The sequence below is a fragment of the Phascolarctos cinereus genome, unplaced genomic scaffold (genome assembly GCF_003287225.1).
Source record: "Phascolarctos cinereus isolate Bilbo 61053 unplaced genomic scaffold, phaCin_HiC Scaffold_4;HRSCAF=312, whole genome shotgun sequence".
Lineage (NCBI taxonomy): Eukaryota > Metazoa > Chordata > Mammalia > Diprotodontia > Phascolarctidae > Phascolarctos > Phascolarctos cinereus.
In genome coordinates, this window is record NW_027555847.1 from 713,425,216 (window position 1) to 713,446,752 (window position 21,537).

Consider the following 21,537-nt stretch of genomic DNA (forward strand, 5'->3'; position numbering starts at 1 on the left):
TTTCCTACCTCTGACACTTACTAGCTATATGAGCTGGGGCAAATCACAGTAACATTGCTGTTACTGTGCGCAATGATCTCCCACTTCTTTTCACTTTACTTTGCATCAGTTCAAATAGGTCTTGCCGTGTTTTTTCTGAAACCACCTCCCTCATCATTTCTTATAGCACAAGGGTACTCCACCATCATTGGCCATGACTTGTTCAGCCGTTCCCCAACTGATGGGCATCCCCTCCATTTCTAATTCTTTGCCACAACAAAAAAGAAATGCTATAAATATTTTTGTACATATAGGTCCCTTTTCCCTTCTTAAAAAAATCTCCTTGGGGGTACAGACCTACTAATGGTATTGCTGGATCAAAGAATAAGCATGGTTGGGCATAATTCCAGATTGTTCTCCAGAATAGCTGGACCACTTTATTATTCCACTAATCATTCATTAATGTACCTATTTTCTCTCATCCACTCCCACGTTTGTCATTTCTGATAAGTATAAGGTGATACCTCAGAATTATTTTAGTTTCTTCCTCTCTAATCAATTGCGATTTAGAGCATTTTTTTCATAAGACTATAGGTAACATGGATTCCTTTTTCTGAAAACTACACATTCATATCCTTTGACCATTTATCAGTTGGGGAATGACTCTTATTTTTATAAATTTGACTGAGAACCGATAAAATTTATCAGAGAAATTTGTTATAATTCTTTATATTATTTCATTGTCTACGGTACCTTTTAAGCAAAATGTAACTTTTCTGATTATCTCTTTCAATTAGGTCTAATTTTGATTTTGCTTTGCTTTGAGATCATGACTGCCACCCCTGCCCTCTTCACTTCAGCTGAAGCAGAATAGACTTAGCTCCAACCTTTCATTTCAATTCTGTGTGTCTTTCTGTACCAAGTGTGTCTCTCGTACACAACATGTTGTTAGAATCTGATCTCTAATGCATTCTGCTATCCACTTCCATTCTATGGGTTAGTTCATCCCATTCACATTCACAGTTAAGATGACTAAGTGTGTATTTCCCTCCATCCTACTTTTTTTTTTCTGTGTTCCCTTCTCTCTTTTTATCCTGTCTCTCCTCAAAAGTCTGTTTTGCTTCTGACCCCAGCCTCCCCTAATCCTCTCTTCCCCTTATTATCTCCTTCTATTCCTTCCCCTCCTATCTCCTTACTGGGTGAGTTACATTTCTATACCCAGCTAAATATGCACATATATTCTTCCCTCTTTGAACCAATTCCTATGAGAGCAAAGTTCAAGCATTGCCTGCCACCTTCCTCCTATTTTCTCCTCCACTATAAAAGCTCTTCCTTGTGCTTCTTCTTTATGTGAGAAAATCTGCCCCATTCTACCTCTCCCTTCCCCCTTCTCCCAGTGCATCCCTCTTTTTCACCCCTATATTCTTTTGTTTTGGAGATCATCCCAACACAATGGACACACACATGTCCTCTGTCTGTGTACGCGCCTTCTAACAGCCCTAATAACGATGACATTCTTAGGAATTACCTGCATCTGTTTTCCACATAGGAATATAAACAGTTTAACTTTATTGAGAGCCTTGTGGTTACTTTTTCCTGTTCACCTTTTTATGCTTCTCTTGAGTCCCCTTTTAGAATATAAAACTTTCTATTTAGCTCTAGTATTTTCATCAGGAATGCTTGAAAATCTTCTATTTCATTAAGTACCCATTTCCCCCTGAAGGATTATACTCAGTTTTGCTGCATAGGTCATGTAGTTGCTTTGTAATATCATAATCCAAGCCCTCTGCTCCTTTAAAGTGAAAGCTGCTAAATCTTGTGTGATCCTGCCTGTGGCTCCATGATACTTGAATTGTTTCTGGATGCTTGCAATATTTTTTCCTTTACCTGGGAGCTCTGGAATTTGGCTATAATACTTTTGGGAGTTTTCATTTGGGGATCTCTTTCAGGAGGTGATCAGTGGATTCTTTCAATATCTATTTTACTCTCTGGATCTATGATAACAAGGCAGATTTTTCTTTTTAATTTTTTGAAACATGACATCTAGGTCCTGGAACTGTGACCAGGGCCCCTCCTCCCTTGTGAATGATTGCAAACGCTTTTCTGCATCCTGGAACCGTAACACAGACCTGTCCGTGTACAGGCAATAGAATTGTCAGTCAGCACCAGCTGCACCCTGTGCCAGGAAAGGGTCTCCCATAATCTCTTTCTGACCAGTTGTCCAAGCCCCTAACCATTTCTGGGCTGAGAGCTCCTGAAGCTGCTCCTACTGTTCCAGCCATCTGCAAGGCCCTGCCTCTAGTGCTTTTGCCATGCTCCCGGCCTGCGCCCACCCTGTGTTACAGACCTCTCCTGCAGACCTCTTAAGCTGTCTTAGGCTGGACAAATGTCTTCCCCTGACCTTTTGTTGGCTCTGCTGCTCCAAAATTTGACTTGAAGTGCTATTTTAAAGTTGTTTGAAGAGAAATGTTGGGAGAAATATTCAGCTGGGTCCTGGCCCGTAGTCCTCCATCTTGGAAAATCTGGGCCTCGACTTATCAATACATAAAATGGGGATGATAATACCCGTAATGCCTGCCTTATAGGGTTATTGTGAGGATTGATGAGATAGAGTGTGACCCTTAAAGCATTTATACTTATCAACTATTGTTTGTTGTTCTTATTTTCATTATTTGTCAGTTTTCTCCAAATAGCCTCTCACCATATACATATAGTCACCTATATGTGATAACCCTGTGCTTCTCTCTCCGCCCTCCTCCCATCCCAAAGACATCTCTGAGTGATGTTAGGCTCTCATTTTGAGGGTATGTGTGTGTGTGTGTGTGTGTGTATGTGTGTGTATGTGTGCATGTATGCACATGTGTGTGTGCACAGGTGTGCATGTATGCACTGCGTGTGCGTATGTATATTTGGAAATTGGGGGGCATTTTTGTGGTCTATAATCACCTCTCCCTGGACCCTTCCCCAGATCACTGACCTGACCACCGAGCTCTCTGATGAGCGCTTCAAAGGAGAAGTGGCCTGCCGGGTCCTGGAGAGCGAGCGGGCCGAGCGTCTCCGGGCCTCCAGAGAGATCCAGGAGCTGAAGGTGGGTGTCTCTGCCTGTGCATCTGGGGCTTAGCATCTGGGCGAGGGCAGAGGCGACACCAAGGTCAGAAGCTGAGCAATCAGCCAGTCGGTCCACAGGCACATGCCAGGCCATGTCCTCAAAGATCCCCTCATTCGAATGGGGAGACGATGCATCCACAAATAGGAAGATACAAGATTCATACAGAGCCGATGGAAGGGGAGGTCTGAGTAGTTGACGGGGCTAGAAAAGGCCTCGTGATGAAGGCGGTGTGTGAGCCGAGTCCTGGAGGAAGCAGGGGAAGCTAAGGGAGCCAGGAGGAAGGAGAGAAAGCATTCCGGGTATGGAGCACAGCCAGCAGTGTCCTGGGAGAGAACAGGAAGTAGTGGAGGGGAGGAATGTGTAAGAAGCCTGGAGAGAGAGAGAGAGGGAGAGAGAGAGGAGAGAGAGAGAGAAGAGAGAGAGAGAGAGAGAGAGAGAGAGAGAGAGAGAAGGGCCAGGCCAGCTAGTGACCGAAGACCTTCAAACAACAGATGGAGGAGCTTCTGTTCGGTCTTTGTGTATCACTTGGGCGGGAGAGGCCCGAGGGTCCAGCGTGTCTGTGCCCTCTTTGTCCAGCTTGGTTTTCCATCTTGACACCTTTTCCCCCTTTCAGAGTAAATATGAACAAACACAGAAGAGTTTGGGGTCAGTGGAGAAGCAGCTGGAGGAGGCCCAGCAGAAAATTGAATTGTGTGAAGCAGGGAAGTCTCATTCTGGAGAAGGTGAGCGGGAGGTTGGCCTCAGGAGTGTGATGTGGCAAGGAGGAGTCACCCCCATGGTCCCCTGCTGTGCTGTCTCCTTCCTCCTCAACCTTGGCCCCAGCTTAGGGAGCCTTGGACCCCCGTCCATCTAGTACTCTGATTAATGTCAGAACTATATCCCGTCCTCCCTCGCCAGGACCTGAGGCCCTCTGCTGCTGGAGTCCTTCCTTCCCCCTGGCTCTCCAGGTCACCAGCTGAGGGATGGGCAGACTGATATCTCTGCTGATTTGTCACGAATGTTCCCACTCCTCAGCGCAGGGAGAGGGAAGAAAGGTGTCAGCTCCTGTCAGACCTGGTGGTCTCCCGTCAAAGCCCCCAAGGGAATCATGTTCCAGCTATGTCAGAAGCATTGGCAGGAGTGGAGGGTGGAGAGGGGCTGCTGGTGGGATAGGGTGATGACGACCTGAGAAGGCTGGTTTTCCCATTTTTTTCTATTTGTGCTTTTGTCTGTGGTCACCCTGAGCAAGCTTTCTGCGGTGCCTCATTTAGACCTGGCACTGAAGTACAAAAAGCAGTGAGCAGCCCAGTGGAGGGAGCAGACACTGAGTCTGGCCAAGCGGCTCAGGCACAGAGTATACCTCCTCATCACCTTGGTAGGGGACGCAAAGCTGGGAAGGCGAGCTAACACCCTGGATGATGGTCATGCTTCCAGAAGACTTTGTATGACCACAGCATTGGGGTGAATTTAGTAAGATGGAGTTTAAAAGGGGCTAAATTAGGCCCATAGGATTATAGCCACAGAGCTGGATGGGGGCTTAGGGGTCATCATGTCTAACCATCTCATTTTACAGATGAAGAAACTGAGGCCCCAAAAGGTTAATTCACTTGTTCATGGTAACAGAGCTGGTGATTGTCCTGATGCCAAGTCTAGCACGCCATATGACCTAGTCACATTTTGGGTTCAAAAACTCCAGGAATATGGGACTTGTGTCACCCATTTTAGAGAGGAGGAAACTGAGGTCCAGAGAAGGGAAGTTACTTGTCCAAGATCACATGGTCAGTAAGAGATGGAGGATTTGAACCCAAGTCCCCTGGCTATAACTCCAACATTGCACCTACTATGCTAAATTGCCTCCCATCACGTGGCATAAGCTATAAATAGCCGCACGAGTAAGTGCGGCAGTATGAAATGTACTCAACCGATGGAGTTTGGAGTGCTATTGGAGTACTAAGATGGCGGCTCTCCAGTGGGCTAGGGTAATCAGAGCAAGCTTCATGGGGGAAGTGGGACTTCATCTGGGTCTTGAAAGATGGATAGGAAGGGTATCAATAGGCAGAGAAAGAGAAATCCACTGTGAAACCCTTCCCTTTCTCCTGAGAAGGGGCTGTACCCCATACCCTACCTCTGGGCCTCAGGGACCTTAGGCAGTGTCTAGGGAAGTCACTAGCTATGTTCACAGAGGCAGAATCCCAGAATGCCTGAGTTGGAAGGGACCTCAGTGACCACAGAGACCAACCCATATCTAGACAAGAGTTCTAGATCACCTCTGATCAGTGTCATCCAGCCGCTGTGTGAAGACCTCTGAGGGGAGTGAACCCACCCCCTTCTATCATTGGAGGGAGGTTTTCCCAACATGAGGCCTGAATTCTTCAGTTTTCTCATTTGTAAAATGGATTTGATGGCCTTGGGGACCCCTCCCAGTTCTCAATCTGAACTGAAGGGCCCACAAAGTCCAGTCCAGCCCTTTCTTCACTGCTCCTCACTGCCCTGTTCTGGGCTCCACATCCTCTGACCTCTGTGTGCCTTGTCTGAGCACGTGCCTTCTCCTTTCCACAGCTGATGACTGGCAGACACGATTTGACTGTGCACAGACAGAAATCGAGTTTCTCAGAAAGCGCCTCCTGATGTGTGAGGAGAGACTAGACTCTGAACTGTCTTCCAGAAAGGAACTGGAAGAGAAGGTGAGGGGAGGATGGGGAGCTACCTGGCTAGCTCTGTTCTACTGGTGCTGCTGAGAGCAGGTGGGAGGACCTGGTGTGCTAGACCCCAACTGGTAAAGGGAATGTCAGGACTGGAAGGGGCCTCAGAACAGGGAATGTCAGGGCTGGGAGGGGCCTCAGAACAGGGAATGTCAGAGCTGGGAGGGGCCTCAGGACAGGAAATGTCAGGGCTAGGAGGGGCCTTAGAATAGGGAATGTCAGAGCTGGGAGGGATGTTAGAGGTCTAGCTAGGAGGGGTTGAAAAGAAAGAGACCATCACTAGCAATCTTAATGGCTTCCCAATTGCATTTTGGTTATAAAACCTTTCATTGCAAGATAAAGAAAATGTTTTCTCCAGACCTATCATTCCTGGACCTAATCTCTGACCGTATCCTGATGCTTTTCTTTTTCTGGGAAGGGACCTGGGTGTTGTGGAAAGGGCCCTAGCTTGGGAGGAGGAGAGCAAGGCTGTAGTCCTCACTCTGCTCTTGATTTTCTGCATGATCTTGAATAAAGCCACTTTTCCTCGACTATAACAGGAAAGTCCTGGACTCTCACATCCTGTTTAGACATCTTCTGATTCTGGGATATAGGGTATGAGAAGCCAAACATGGGAACCATCTGTGGACTGGCCTGGTCAGGGGAGGCTTCAAGAACATGAGAGGTGGGGACTTCCCTAGCCAACAAACCCTTCCTCTCTGCTCTGGGGCTTTTGGAGCAGAGCCCCCCAGCTCATTATGGCCCAACTCTTAATGACACCGTGATGGGCTGAGGCCAAAGAACCGAGCAGTCTCCAGCCTCCAAGATAAGAGTGTGGAGCCATGATTTGCCTCCCAGGCAGATGTTAAATAGTCCTTCCCAAGAAACTTGAACAGTAGATAAAGAGTCAGGAGCTGCTTTGGGGCGGCGGAAAGGGGGAGGCAGTCCAGGCCTTTAATAGCTGATTACCAAGTAGGTCAGTTTCCCCAAGGAAAGAGGGGGAAATCTTCATGCTACATTAAAAAATAATAAAATGGAAACTTTTCCTGAGTGGTGGAATACAAGAAGGCAAAGCACTTGCTTTCAGATGCTGAATTTAGAATTACAGGCTTCATTAACTCAACATTTTTGCTTATTTAGTACAGTTCCTTAATGAGCTGGCTTCTCAGAGTGGCTTTGCTGAGTTCCCTCCATCCAAACAAGAACAGTTGGGGGGACTTTGCCTGCCTGAAGAGGGGGGAGGCCTTTGCTGAGCTTGTTTTCGAGGCTCTTATTGGGCTCGGCCCAACCTCTGCTCCCCTGCTCCTGAGGCTCTGGGGGCTCCCTACTGCCATGAGGATAAAGTTCAAGCCTCCATTTTTGTTAGGGTTGTTTAGTCATTTCAGTCATATCTGACTCTTTGCGTGACCCCTTTTGGCATTTTCTTAGCAGAGATACTGGAGTGGTTTACCATTTCCTTCTCCAGCTCATTTTCCAGGTGAGGAAACTGAGGCAAACAGGATGGAGTGACTTGTAACACGTGGTGGGAGCCTTAAGACTGTCCAAAGGCTGGTTATTACTATTATCCCTTGAGAGTCTCTGATTCAAAGTGAAATGATGAGTTCATGAAGGTGCCTTGAGAAGTATAATGTGCAGGAAGATGATGAAGCAGAGGGGCCACTGAAAACGCCACGTTCCTCTTCTTGCAGCTCAGGGAAGCTCAGAACACCTGTGAGGAGGTCAGGAGAAGCTCTCATCAGCTGAAGAAGAAGTGCTGTAATCTGACCTGTGACCTCGAGGACACCCGAGTACTGCTGGAGAACCAGCAGAGTAGGAATCATGAACTGGAGAAGAAGCAAAAAAAGTAAGCTGGGCCATCCACTGCCCGGAGATAAGTGCAATGGTATGGAAAGAGGAGTAGAGGACCTGGGTTCAAATCCCACCTCCAACCTGTACTAGTTCTGAGGCTCTGGGCAAGTCACTTAATGTGGCTGGGCCTCAATCTCCTCCTCTGGAAAATGGGTATAATAAGAGCACCTGCCACACACAGGCTGTTGTGAGGCACACACACACACACACACACACACACACACACACATTTACATACATATACACACATATTATATATACACAAACACATTCATATATTCCTACATACAGATACACACATTACATAGATATAAACACACACACAAATTTATATATACATGTACTTATACATGTTATACACATATAATCATGCATTTATATACATATGCACATAATATCTATATAAATATATGCATATATTTATATATAGTGAATGCAAATATATACACCAATATGAATATATTTATAAATACATGCTTGCATTATATCTATATAAATACATACACACATACACAATCTATGCATACATATACATATTATATTTAAATGCATATATAGTTATACATGCCTATATACATATTATGTATACACAAACATGCACATATATGCACATGATAGCTATATAAATAATCCATATATAATACACACGCATATATACCAACACATAATATATACATATTTATAAACACATATATACACATACACTTATATACACACATATAAGCATATATTTATACACACATATACAAACATATTACGTATATACAAACACAATATATATTTGTACACACACACATATATACATACATATATGTGTGTGTATATATCTATCTATATCTATCTATATCTATCTATCTATCTATCTATCTATACACACACACACATATGTACATGTGTATACATTTAATGGTGATATAATGAATCGAAAGGCCTGGGTTTCTTCGCTGACATAACACAACATCATTATCATGACATGGTAGTCAAGAAGATGGATGTAATTTTCAGCTCTTCCATGAGGGACACAGTGTCTGGGGCTAGGAAGGTGCCGGTCCCACTGAGCTTTGACTCGGTCAGACCATAACTGGAAGATTGTGCTCACTTCTGGGCAGTACAGTTTTGGGAGGACGTTGATGAGAGCTTCCAAAGGAGGGCGACCAGGGTGGTGAAGAGCCTCTAGGTCCACCATATTGAGGGCCAGTGAAGGAAATGGGGATGTTTAGTCTGGAGAAGACTTGAGTGGAGGAAGGCAGCATCGTGCATGCATGCATGAATGAATGAGTGAAAAAGCACGTGTTAAGTTCTTAAGTACACTCAGTGTTGAGCTAAAAACAAGGGCACAGATGGCCCCTGCTCTCCAGTTCAGACACAGGAGGTTTCAGCTGTAAGTCATATGGAGAGGCCAGTGGTCTTTAGGGTGCAGGAGAGAAGCAGATGGGAGCACAACTTTGCTAATATCGTTGTCATTAATGAGGCCATTTGGCAGTTCTGGGGACGTTGGTGGGGGGATCTTTCTTGCTGGGTCTCCAGTTGCTGTGGCTGCTGAAAGGCCACGGGGTCTGCCAGGGCAGCTGTCGGGTGACATCCCCACAAGGGTTGCTCCCCTGGATGATGGCTACTGGGGGCATGCTGGAAGAAGGGCTCTTGATCTGGGGCATGGTAATACTCTCAGGGCTTTTGGGCTTCTCAGACCTGAAGTCCTACTTGGAGGAAACAACATCCATCAGTCGGTCAATAATAAGCACCTATTGTGTGCCAGGCTAGGTGCTGGGGAAATAGACACAAGTGAACCAGCCTCTGCCCTCAAGGAGCTTACATTCTGTTAGGGGGTGAAATATGTGCATCTATAGACAATCACAAGAGAGATTTGAGAGATAATGTCTACTGTGGGTCAGGTGCTAGAGACATTGAGACAAAATTGAAATATTCAATCAGTCTATCAATGAGCAATTACTAAAAACTAATTATGTGCTAGGAACTGTTCTAAGATCTGTTGTTATTGTTCAGCTGTTTCAGTTGTGTCTGTCTCTGTGACCCTATTTGAGGTTTTCTTGGCAGATATGCTGGAGTGGTTTGCTATTTCCTTCTCCAGCTCATTTTACAGATGAGGGAACTGAGGCAAACAGGGTGAAGTCACATGCCCAGGGTCACACAGCTAGTGTCTGAGGCTGAATTTGAACTCGGGTCTTCCCGACTCCGAGTCTGGTGCTGTAATCACTGCACCACCTAGCCCCCCCAAGTGCTGGTGACACAGATGAAAATAAAAATAAAGGGCAGTGATTGAGAGCCCTATGGAGAGCTTTAAATGCCAAACTGAGGAGTCTTAATTTTATTAAAAGGCAAGAGAGAGCCAAAAGAGCTTCTTGATCAGAGCAGTGACTTAGGCCTGAGTTTTAGGAATAAACTTGGTAGCAGGAAAAGAATGAGCTTACATTCTTTGTAAGGAGGAAAAAGCATCGATCAGTTAGTCAATCAGCACACACTTATTAAGTTCCTATTATGTGCCAAACACTGTGTAAGACCAGAGCTGAAATAGCCCCTGCCCTGCAGGAGCTTACGATCTCCTTGGGTGTGGAGAGACACACTACATGAGCATTTGAAGGGAGACAGCCTTGGAGCAGAAGTTCTGGGTTCAGGTTCTGTTTCTGCTCTCTGCTGAGTGAGCCTGGGTTAGTCACGTGGCCTCTCTCTGCTTTAGGCAGCTCTCTCAGGCTCTTCTTGGCAGAGCAGGGGCTTCTCAGGGCAATGGCTTTACAAATCTGGTCCAAAGCTGTAGTCTGAGGGAGGGGTGGGGGTGGAGAGGGTGAGCTCGGCAGGCGTCATCAAAGACTTTAAGGGCTGAGAATCTAAGCATGCAGAGGGGAGGATGGTGGAGAGCCTGGGGAAGAACACGGGGGTGGGGGCTGGAGGGGGAGAAAGATTGGGAGTCAGAGGTCCTAGATTCAAATCCCCATTCAGCCACTTACTGTGTGACTCTGGCCACCTCATTGATCTTCTCTGGCTCTTCATTTCTTCATCTGCAAAATGAAGAGGGTTCTGGGGTCCCTCCAGCTCTGTACCTATGACCCTGTGTTCCTGCCCTTACTTAGAAAAGTCAGCTCTGCTCTCTGAGCCTCAGTTTCCCCACTTGTAAAGCTGGGGTTGGACTAGATGGCCTCGGAGGTGTTTCCTACCTCTAGATTTATGAAAGCTATAATTTCCTCCAGATAGGGAAAACAATGACTGGAACCCCCAAGGAACCCCCAAAGGAAGTTGCTCTGGTATGTGTCTATGACTGTCACATTGGGAATCTGTGCCCAGAAGTGTAGAGGGGAGCTGGGTCCGAGCAGATGACCAGCCCCCTGGGTCAGGGTGCCCCCATCCTCCTCCTCTTTTCCCATTCTGACCTTTGGGACAGGGTGGGCTTCTCCTGGAAGCTTGCCTGGTCAGAGTCAGCCTTAGGGCATCTGGAGCTGTTTGGGTGGCGGGCTCTTTTCCATCCTTTTGTTCTGTAGTGGAAACTCCAAGCCAGAGGGAGGGGGATGGAGCTGCTTATTGACTCAGAGAAGGAAGATTCCTGTGTGCTGTCAGACTCGCATATGCCTGTGTGTTTACCATAAGTGACTGTTTACCAAAAGGCAGCAAATAGAATTTGTAACTCCACTGAGGTGTGCCGACATCGAACCTGAGCACCATTTAGCGCTCGCCTCCCTCTCTCCACCCAGGAGTTTGCTTTTCCCCTGCTCTGTTTTCTCTTCAAGAGGATGAAGACCCTCTGGGAAGTCTTTACCTTGGTCCATCCATCAACTGAGAAGCATTTAAGAGCCTACTATGTTCTGGGCTCTGTGCTAGCCAACAGGGGCTTCAAAGATAAAAACAAAAATTCCTTTGCCCTCAAGGAGCTTACCTTCTAGCAGAGGAGGGTCTATGTCAAAACATGGCGAAATGGTGCAAACAGACTCAGAGATATTAGCAGACGTTCGTCTTCCCTTTCCGGCCTCCTCTGTCCTTTGTGTAGCATCCCAGGACAGTTAGAGGACTGGAGACTGTTCCAAATGGTGCCCTACACTCCAGACCAAAATTTCCTGCCCTTTTCCTGATCCCCAAACTGTGCCATCTCACTGAACAGAAATCTGCTTCACAACGTACCTGGCAATTGGCCATCCATACAACATTTCAACTTTGGTGGTGGTGGTGGGGTGTCTCCTGGATATCGCAGGGCCTTTCCACGGCAGACTGGCTTGCTAATGGTGTAAGATCAGGCAGCACACCTCCAGGTGGCCCTCAAGATACCCTGTATAGGTGGCCTATCTGCTGGACCTCCCCAGCCTGGGCCACCACCCACGCCTCATGTGGGCAGTACAAAATGACACCTCGCGGACATTCTGGTCCCAGCTCTTTGTCCCCCTTGGTGCTAAAGCTTCTTGAAGACTACTGGCCCAGAATGGACCCCAGGCATCTATCTGTCGTTGCTATAGTGACAAAGTGGGTCATAAAGGTCAGACCTGAGAGCTGATAGAATCTGTTGGCCTGAGCCTTGGCTGAACAACCTCCCTGGGAAATGACTCCAGTGGGACTTCTTGCTGCCCAATTGACTGACTCTGCTCCTAATTTGGGGCAAGGAGTCAGGCTTCCAGGGAAGTAAATACATTTGTGTTTCCGATTGCTTCGCCTAGCCTTTCATAGTTGATCAATGAGTCACGGAGAGCAGTGTGTGGGGTGGCCATTCACATGCTTCCAGAGGTGGCGTGGAGGGTCCCTGACTAGAATACTGGCAACCTGGAGCTCGTCCAGAGGAGGATGACCAGGATGGTGAGAGGACTGGAGAGCATACCAGACAAGGACCAAGTCAAAGGAACCGGGGATTATTAGCCTGGAGAAGAGAAGACTTAGGGGAGGCGCAATAGTTATGCTCGAAGATTTGAAAGGCTGACCAGTGGAAAAAGGCTTAGCCTAGTTCTGCTCGGCCCCAGGTGATAGATCTATGGGGGACTGGAAGGGGCTGCCTCTAGGGTAAGTCTTTCCTTCTTACTGGGTGGGGAAGGGCCATCAGTTAAAGGCTGGATGATCACTAACAGAGCGTGTGATTGACAGAAGGGATTCTGGTATAGGTACAAATTGCCCACCAGCTGATGAGCATTTATTGAGCACTTATTGTATGCCAAGTTGGATTGAATCACTTGTGAGCTCCCTTCCAATGGGGAGATTCTGAGATGTAAATGGTCTTAGAAATACTGTCATTCCTTACCTTTGTGGAAGGCTGGCATCACGGCTAAAGAGGGAATTTTTATAAGATCTTGGATGTCGACTTATAAGGGACCTTAGAAGGGCTCTATTCCATCTCCACACTTGCCCCAAATCCTTTATTCTTTTATTGAACTATGCTGTCTCATGGTTTCAATAAGAGCCCTGCAATAGAATCCGGGTGGGGTCTGGAGTTGAAAGTTTGAGTTCAAAACCCAACTCAGCCTTAGTTTCCTCATCTATAAAATGGGGAGATTAAACTAGATGATTTGTGGTCCCTTTTAGCATGAAATCTATAATAATAGTAGTAATTATAATAAAATGATAGCATTTATGTAGACAGTACTTTAAGGTTTGTGAAACAATTTACATAGGTTACCCCCAATCTGTAGTCCTCTGGTGCTATTAAAGTCACCAGGATGCCCAGAAATGTTGAGTTACTTGTGTTCTCCAAGTGAGCCTGCAGACGCGTCCATGGGAATCATGCCTTCCTCTCCTCCCAGGGCTCTAGGCCTGGGGTGTGGTAGGGTGGGCTCACCCCGGACAGTTTAGCTGTGACTGGTTGAGTGATGAGTGAGCCCTTCCAGATTGAAAGGCAGCCTCTTCCCAGCTTGAGGGTCCTCTGCTTTCTGGAGGAATGAGGATTGATGTGGAATAAGACTTTGAATCTATCACTCATGGCCTCAGCAAATGTTCTTTCCATCTGGGGCAACAGCCACCTAGCTGAGGTATTCTGAGCCCCCTGCAAGGCGAGGAGAAGGGTTGTAGCTGGTGTCAGCGTGTCCTTTAAGGAGGTAACATGGAGGGGCAGAGAGACCGTTGAAACGGGAGTCTGAGAGTCTGGGTTCAATCCCAGCTCAGCCACAGACTACCTGTATTAATTTGAGAAAATACCATGTGACAACTCACTTAACCCTCAAAACAAACAAAAAGTAAATTCAAGAAAATAAGTGAGCCTTTCTGGACCTGTTAAAATGGAGGAGCTGGGCTATATGACTTCAGACTCTCGATTCTATGATTCTCCTGGACTTTAGAAATGCCCCTCTTGAAATTACAGCTACATATTTTTACATGCATCCATATGTATTGTTATATGTATGTATTATAGCTATGTATTTTTACACACACACACACACACACACACACACACACACACACACACACACACACACGGTATACCCTGCCTGCATCATCTGTTTGCTCATTCCTTGCCATATTCTCTTTCCATCTTTCCTTCCCCTCCTCCTCCCCTCCTCTTTTTCCTCCAACTTCTGTTGAAAAGAAGCAGTAACATCCTTTCTTTCCCGGGCAGGTTTGATATGCAATTAACCCAGGCTATTGGCGAATCATTGTTTGAAAGGGGCCTCCGGGAGAAACTGTCCCAGGAAAATGCTAGCATCCGGTGGGAGCTTGGCATACTTCAGAGCAAGTTAGAGGTAAGTGGAGAGGAAGAGCCACAGGTCCCGGGGGCCCCGTGACTTTTCTGATTCAAGTACAAAAAGCTAGACATGAATTGTATGCTCATAGGAAGGGGAGGTGAATAGTTTGGGAAGGCCTGTGTTCTTGCATTTACTCTGCTCTGAAGCAGCCCAGTGGGATGGGTAAAGATTTCTGCAAGCAGCCAGTGGGGTCTTTGTTCTCCAGCCCCTGAGAGGAAGTATCATTCAGTGCTGAGTGCTGTTTGAGGAGGCAGGAAGGAGACTGGCTTGTTTTGCTCTGCTTCTTTTCATTCCCATTCACTCCTACTAAGCTGTGTTTCCTGGAATAAATCCTTTGGTCTCTTTATACCTTGATGATCTCATTTGCAAAAATAGGAATTCAATTCAATGTCCATTTATAAGGCCCTAATATATGTGACAGGCAATATGGCATGCATTGAGCGTTGGCCTTGGGATCAGCAAGGATCCAGGTCTAAGTCCTGTCTCTGACCCATATTGTGTGACCCTAGGCAAGTGACTTAGGCTCTCACTGTACCAGGCAGTTCTCAGAGAGCTTCTGATGTGCCAGTGGAAGGAGTTTCCATGCTGGGAGTCCCCAGGAGTAAGGAAATCACTGCAAAGTGAGGTTCATAGGGTCCCTGATCAGATCTGGAAGTGACTTTAGAGGCCAGTGAATCCAGCCTCATTTTTATAGATGAAGAAACTAAGAGCCAATCGATTAGTCAATCAACTAGCATGTATTAGTAAGTGCCTACTGTGTGCCTGCTACTGTGGATATACAAAGACAGAGATGAAACAATCCCCATCCTCAAGAAGCCTGTATTGTCATGGGGTTGGGGCAGGTTATGGGACTTGGGGAGTGAAGGTCGTGGGGATTGCTTGTGACGGCAGCAGGAGACTCTTCCTTGGAGGGACACCTCAGAACAAGAGTGGCCTAGTGACATCGTGGACAGAGAGCCTTCTTCCAGGGGGGCAGGGGAGGAATTCAGGCCTCTGACACCCGGGAGGGTTTTGCCCACATCCTTCCATAGATGAGCCAACCAATAGTTCCTGTCCTCAAGTAGCTTACGTTGTACTCAGAGAGGAAGCAACGTATTCACAGATAAATCGATCCCTACCAAACACGAAAAAAAATACAGGGATTGGGGAGGGGGCTGCATTAATACCTGAAAGGGTCAGGAGGCTGAGCCTGTGAGGTGCCCAGAGTTCCAAGAGGCAGAGATGAGAATGGAGACCATTGCTGGGCATGGCGCCTAACTGTGCCAAGGCGCAGAGATGGGAAATGGAATCTACAGGGAGCGTACAGCAGGAAAGGCGATGTCCTGTACAGGGCATATCAAGAACTTGAGGAGGAAAGACTCAAGGTTACTCCTCCTCTCAAAACCCTTCAATGGCTCCCCATTACTTCTAGAATCAATACAAATTCTTTAGCCTTGCATTCAAAGCCCTTCACCATCCAGCTCTTACTATCCAGATTTAGTTAGCATACTTTTTTTGGGGGGAGGGTTGGGCAATGGAGTTAAGTGACTTGCCTAGGGTCACACAGCTAGCAAGTGTCATGTGTCAGAGGCCAGATTTGAACTCAAGTCCTCCTGACTCCAAGGCTGGTGCTCTATCCTCTGCACCACCTAGCTGCCCCATTTAGCATACTCTTATGTTCTGGCCAAACATACCTACTAACTTTTCCCATCTCCCATCCCTGCTTGCTTCACTCATTTGGGAATTGGGATGTGTACTCCAGCTGTGCAGAGGTGCCTTCACATAATGCCGGGAATGTACACCCTGCTCAGAAACATCCTTTCTTCCAAGGCTCAGTTCATGTCCCACTTCCTCTAGGAAGGCTTCTCTGTTCCATGCCCATCCCTACCCCATATGTGTGCTCTCCTTCCTCAGAGTACCTTAGCACACTGCCCAGCACATAGTAGGTGCTTAATAAATGTTTACTGACTGACTGACTTATCTGTATACATGTGGTGTCTTGGACGCCCGTGTCTCCTGCAGTCTCCTCGGTCCAGTGCCTGACATGTTTTCTTTCCCCAGGAAAGGGAGCAGGAAACTCTGGGTCTGAAACAGAAGCTTGAGATGCTGAAGAGTCAAACCACTGACTTAGGGCCCCTTGGGGTGGAAGCCGTAGATGCCTTACAGAGAGAGCTCTGGGACCTGAAGTCCAGTGCCTTCGAGCAGCAGCAGATACAGAGTGAGCAAGAGACTACGATTAAGAAACTGGAGCAGGTACAGAGGACCTCCCACCTTCCTCCCTTCTCCTCTCCTCCCAGCTGGTGGGGTTTGCCACTTCCTTCTCCAGCTCATTTTACAGATGAGGAAACTGAGGCAAACAGGGTAAAGTGACTTGCCCAGGGTCACACAGCTAGGAAGTATCTGAGGCCGCATTTGATCAGGTCCTTCTGATTCCAGAGCTGGCAGCATTCTATCCACTGTGCCACCTGGCTGCCCATTATTTAAGACCAGACCTGGGATTTCATTGGTATAGGGAACTCTCAAAGAGAAAGCTCCCTCACCAGTGAAGATCAGCTCCTTTTTTTGGATGACTTAGATCCTTACTTTGCAAGTTGCCTGGAGCACAGAGGGCAAGTGACCTGCCCAGGGACACACAGCCCGTTTGTGTCAGAGGCAAGTTTGAACCCAGGTCTTACTGACTCCTATGCTGCTCTCCCTCCAATGCCCCAGGTGGCCTCCCTAGAGATTCTGAAGGCAACTGACCAGATGAAAAGAGGCATCCATTTCACTACTCATGATCAGATTTTTGGCATTTGTCCATCTGTGTGTTCCAGGAGAGGAGGAGCCCTGATTATTCTCATGTAATACTTTTAAGTTTGTAAAATACTTTACCTACACAATCTCATTGGAGTCCTGCAGTAACCCTGGTCCTCACTACCTGGGTGACCTTGTGAAGGTAACTCAGCCTTCCTGATCCTCAACTTATTCATCTATAAAATGGACGGGAAGTTGGTTGGACTAGAAGGCCTCTTGAGACTACTTCCAGGCTGGAATCCCAGGATGGGACTTTATGAATGCCCCAGGGGCTCAAATGCTAGCTTAGCTTCCTCATTTACTAAGCATCTGCACAGGTAGCTTGCCAAACAGGAGAACCCAGCCCTGTGACCATCTTTATTATTTTGTGGTTTTACGTGCCCTTCCCCCGATGTGGCGGTCACTCTTGGTGCCCTCTCAGCTGCGAGTTCGGTTTGAGATGGAGATCGAGCGGATGAAACAGATGCATCTCAAGGATCAGGAGGACAAAGAGGAAGAGCTGGAGGATGTGCGCCAGTCCTGCCAAAAGCGGGTAGGTCATTAGGTGCCCTGGCGCCCACAGTGGGGGGTCTCCTTGTAATGCCAGAGCCTGGCTGCCTGGACTGGCTTTAGCAGGGCACCTGGGAAGCTGCATTCTAAAAGATGGCAAGAGTGCCATGGTACCCTCTTGGAGGGCTTGGGAGTGGAAGACCTGCTGTGTGATCACCAGTGTCTCCAGGAGCCTCTTATGCTGCTGTGAATCACTCCACCAAATTTCCCTTCAAGTCACTGAGAAATAGATATTGTTGTTGTTCAGTCATTTTGGGTGTGTCCGACTCTCCATGACCCCATATGGGGTTTTCTTAACAGAGATACTAGAATGGTTTGCCATTTCCTTCTCCAACTCATTTTACAGATGAGGAAACTGAGGCAAACAGGGTGAAGTGACTTGCCCAGGGTCACACAGCTAGAAGGTTTCTCAGGCTGGATTTGAACTCAGATCTTTCTGACTGCAGTGCTGGCCCTCTGTGTGCTACGGCACTATCCAGCTGCCCTGTCCTTCTATTACCCAGGGTTAGAACCTCAGAGTCATTTTTGACTGTTATCCTTCTCTCCTCTCCCTCTTATACAGTCAGGACCACAGGATTATAGATATGAATTAGCTTAACTTAATAAGCATTTATTAAGTGCTGCCATGTGCCAGGCCTGTGCTAAGCATTAATGCAAAGAAAGGCAAAAATAAAAATCCCTGCCCTCTGAATACCCTCCCTAAAGCACAGTTCTGATCATTTCACTGTGAATAATTTCATCATTTTACTGGCTTTTAAAAAACCCCCACAGTGAGTGTGTTCTTAGCTTGGCCTTTAAGGCTCTATACAATCTCCATCCTTACTGAACCATCACTCCACTTCGGCCACTCTATGTTCTGGCCAAAGAGTCCCTGTAACTGCTCCTCAGACTTGGCATGTACTTACACATCTACCTTCACACAGCTCTCTCCATGTATTCACATGGGCCATTCCTCATATGTGGAACCTAGGACCTGCTCATTCCTGCCTTTCAAAATCTTCTTCACATAAGGCTCAGCTCAGGTGTCACTGTGTCATTATGGTCTTCCCTGATTGGCCCTTCCTCCCAACTAAGAAATTTCTCTCTTCTCAGTTTTCCTAGAGCTCCCCATACCACCATCACTCCTTACCCCATGCTTGACCATCTGTGTATATGTCATCTCTTTCTCATCCTCAGTAGGATGTAAGCTCCTTGAGGGCAGTCCAGAGGACAGGTATTCATCATTTCTGTTTTTTTTTGTTTTACTCCTAGCACTGAACTTAGGGCCTGGAGTACAGTAGGCACCTTAAGTAAATGATTGAAGAGGACTGATGTCTTTAATAGAGACTCGTCAGTCCCATGACATAGACAGGGCTCTTCCAGAGAATTTTCATGATAATTCAATTAATTTCAAGTAATATTATTCTTGAGTCCTTATTATGTGCTAGAACTATGCTAGCCTAAGCTTTTCATGATATGCTTATGGAAAAGGTGGAAAGATGTGGGCTGTATTGTAGTATAATTAGAAAGATTCAGAAATAGTTAAATAGTTGGGCCCCCCAAATAATAACTGGATGTTGTTAGAAAGTAATCTCCAGTGATGTGCACCAAGAATCTATGTTTGACACTATTGTTTAGCATTTTTTAACAAAGACTTGGATAAAGGCATAGATGATAGGCTGATCAAATATGTAGCTGCCACAAAACTGGAAAGCAAAGCTAACACACTCATGATTCTAAAACATTTTGGCAAGATATTGGGTTAAATCTAATAGGATTAAATTTAATAAGGTTAAATATAAAGTCTTACTCTTAGTTTCAGAAAGTAAATTTTACAAGTAGAAGATGGATGACATGTGACTACACAGAAACTCATCTGAAGATCTGGAGGGTGTGATAAAATATAAACTTTCTTGCTTATTTTTTGTTTGATTTATCTAGGTCTGAGAGGGGTGAATTGAGGTCTCCTATTATTGTAATTTTAGTGTCTATTTCTTTCTGAAATTCATTTAACTTTTCCATTAGGAATTTAAATGCTATACCATTTGGGGCATAATATTACTATTAATTCATTGTCTGTGGTACTCTTCTTACCCAAATTCAGTTTCCCTACCTCTTTTAATTTTGCTTTGTGCAAGATCATGATTATTACCCCTGATTTTTTTTTATTTCATATGAAGCATAATAGATTCTGTTCTAACTTTTTATTTCAACTCTGTGTTTATCTTTCAGTTTAAGTGTGTTTCTATGAACAATATATTGTTGGATTCTGGTTTCTAACCCATTCTGATATCCTTTTCTGTTTTATGAGTGAGTTCATGCCATTCTCATTCACTGTTATGATTGCTAACCATGTATTTCTCTCCATCCTATTCTTTTAAACTTTTCTTCCTCTTTTTTGCCCTGTCCCCTCTTTAAGAGTTAATTTTGTTTCTAACTAATGCCTCCCTTAATCTACACACTGTGTTATTCTTCCCTTTCCCCTTAACTCTTTCCCCTTCTGCTTCCCTTGTGGGTTAGCTGCATCTCTGAACACAATTGTGTTTATGTGTAGTCTTCCTTTTTCATAACCAGTTCAGATGAAAGTGAAGTTCAAGTGTTGTCTGCTACCCCTTCAAACAGTCCTTGTTTTATAAACTACTGCTTACACACCCTATCTATGTGACATTTCCCTACATTCTTCTTTTCCATTACTTATTCTTCCAGTGTGTTCCTTTTCCTCATTCTTCCCATTCTTCTTTTGAGATCATCAAAACATAATAAAATCATTCCCACATCCCCTGTCTAATTAGATTTCCATCATGACCCATGTTGATGGTAGAGTTCTGAGAAGCTACATATGTTGTCTACTCATAAAAGAATCTACATAGTTAATCTTATTTAATTCCTTGTATTTCTCACTCATGTTTTTTTTTTAAATATACTTCTCTTGACTCTTACGTTTGCGTGGCAAATTTTGTACTTGGCTATGGTCTTTTCTTCAGGAATTCTTGGAAGTCCTCTACTTCATTAAAGATCTATTTCCACCTCCATAGGATTATACTGTTTTTTCAGATAGGGTATTTTTGGTTGCAAGCCTAGATCCTTTACCTTTTAGAATATAATATGCTAAGCTCTCCATTTCTTTATAGTGGTGGTTGTTAAATCTTGTGTGATCCTGACTGTGCCTCCTCCTCAGTACTTTCTGGTTGCTTTCAGTAATTTTCCCTTGATTTGGAGCCCTGGATTATGACTATAATATTCCTAGGAGTTTTCATTTTGGGAGATTCTTTCAAGAAGTGTTCAGTGGATTATTTCAATTTCTATTTTGTCCCCCAGTTCTATGAGATCTTGGCAGTTTTCTTTTATGACTTCTTAAAATATGATGTTTAGGCTTTTGTTATTGTTGTTCATGGCTTTCAGATAGTTCAATAATTCTTAAATAATCTCTCCTCTATTTTCCAGGTCAGTTGTTTTTCCTATGAGATATTTCACATTTCCTTCTATTTTTTCAGACTTTTGATTTTGTTTTATTATTTATTGATGTCTCACAGAATCATTAGCTTCCACAAACTGGCCAATTCTAGTTTTTAGGGAGTTATTTTCTTGGATAAGATCTTTATTTCAAGCAGTTGATTTTCTTTTTACATATTTCTTTCCTCTGCTTCTTGCTTTTGGCTTTTAAAATAATTTTTTAGCTTTTTAAAAAACTCTTGCTTTAATTCCTCTAGGAATTCTTGTTGAGCTTGTGCCCAAGCTGCACTTTTCCTTGAGGCATTGCTGCTAGATGTTTTTAAATCATTCTCCTCTTTTGTTTTTATGTCTTGAGCTCCCCTGTTACCAGATTAGCCCTTTGTGGTGGGATTATTTTTTTGTCTGCTCATTCTTTCAGCCAACTCCTTGACTTTGGATGTTATCTTAGTTCTGGGCTCTGCTCACTTCTGAGGAGGATGTCTGGTCTGAGCTTCTGTCTTTTTACATCCTCCTGCTGCTTTCACAGCTC

The 21,537-nt window shown here is 45.4% G+C and overlaps 1 protein-coding gene across 1 annotated transcript in view; it reads left to right on the forward strand.

The window, feature by feature from the left end:
* MYO18B (myosin XVIIIB) overlaps positions 1-21,537 on the forward strand; it is a 330,341-nt gene that overhangs the window by 162,003 nt on the left and 146,801 nt on the right. Inside the window, 7 exon segments of the mRNA XM_020996632.2 lie at positions 2,948-3,067; positions 3,702-3,810; positions 5,627-5,751; positions 7,437-7,591; positions 14,129-14,252; positions 16,296-16,487; positions 17,449-17,559. Of these exon segments, the coding sequence (XP_020852291.1) occupies positions 2,948-3,067; positions 3,702-3,810; positions 5,627-5,751; positions 7,437-7,591; positions 14,129-14,252; positions 16,296-16,487; positions 17,449-17,559 (936 nt within the window).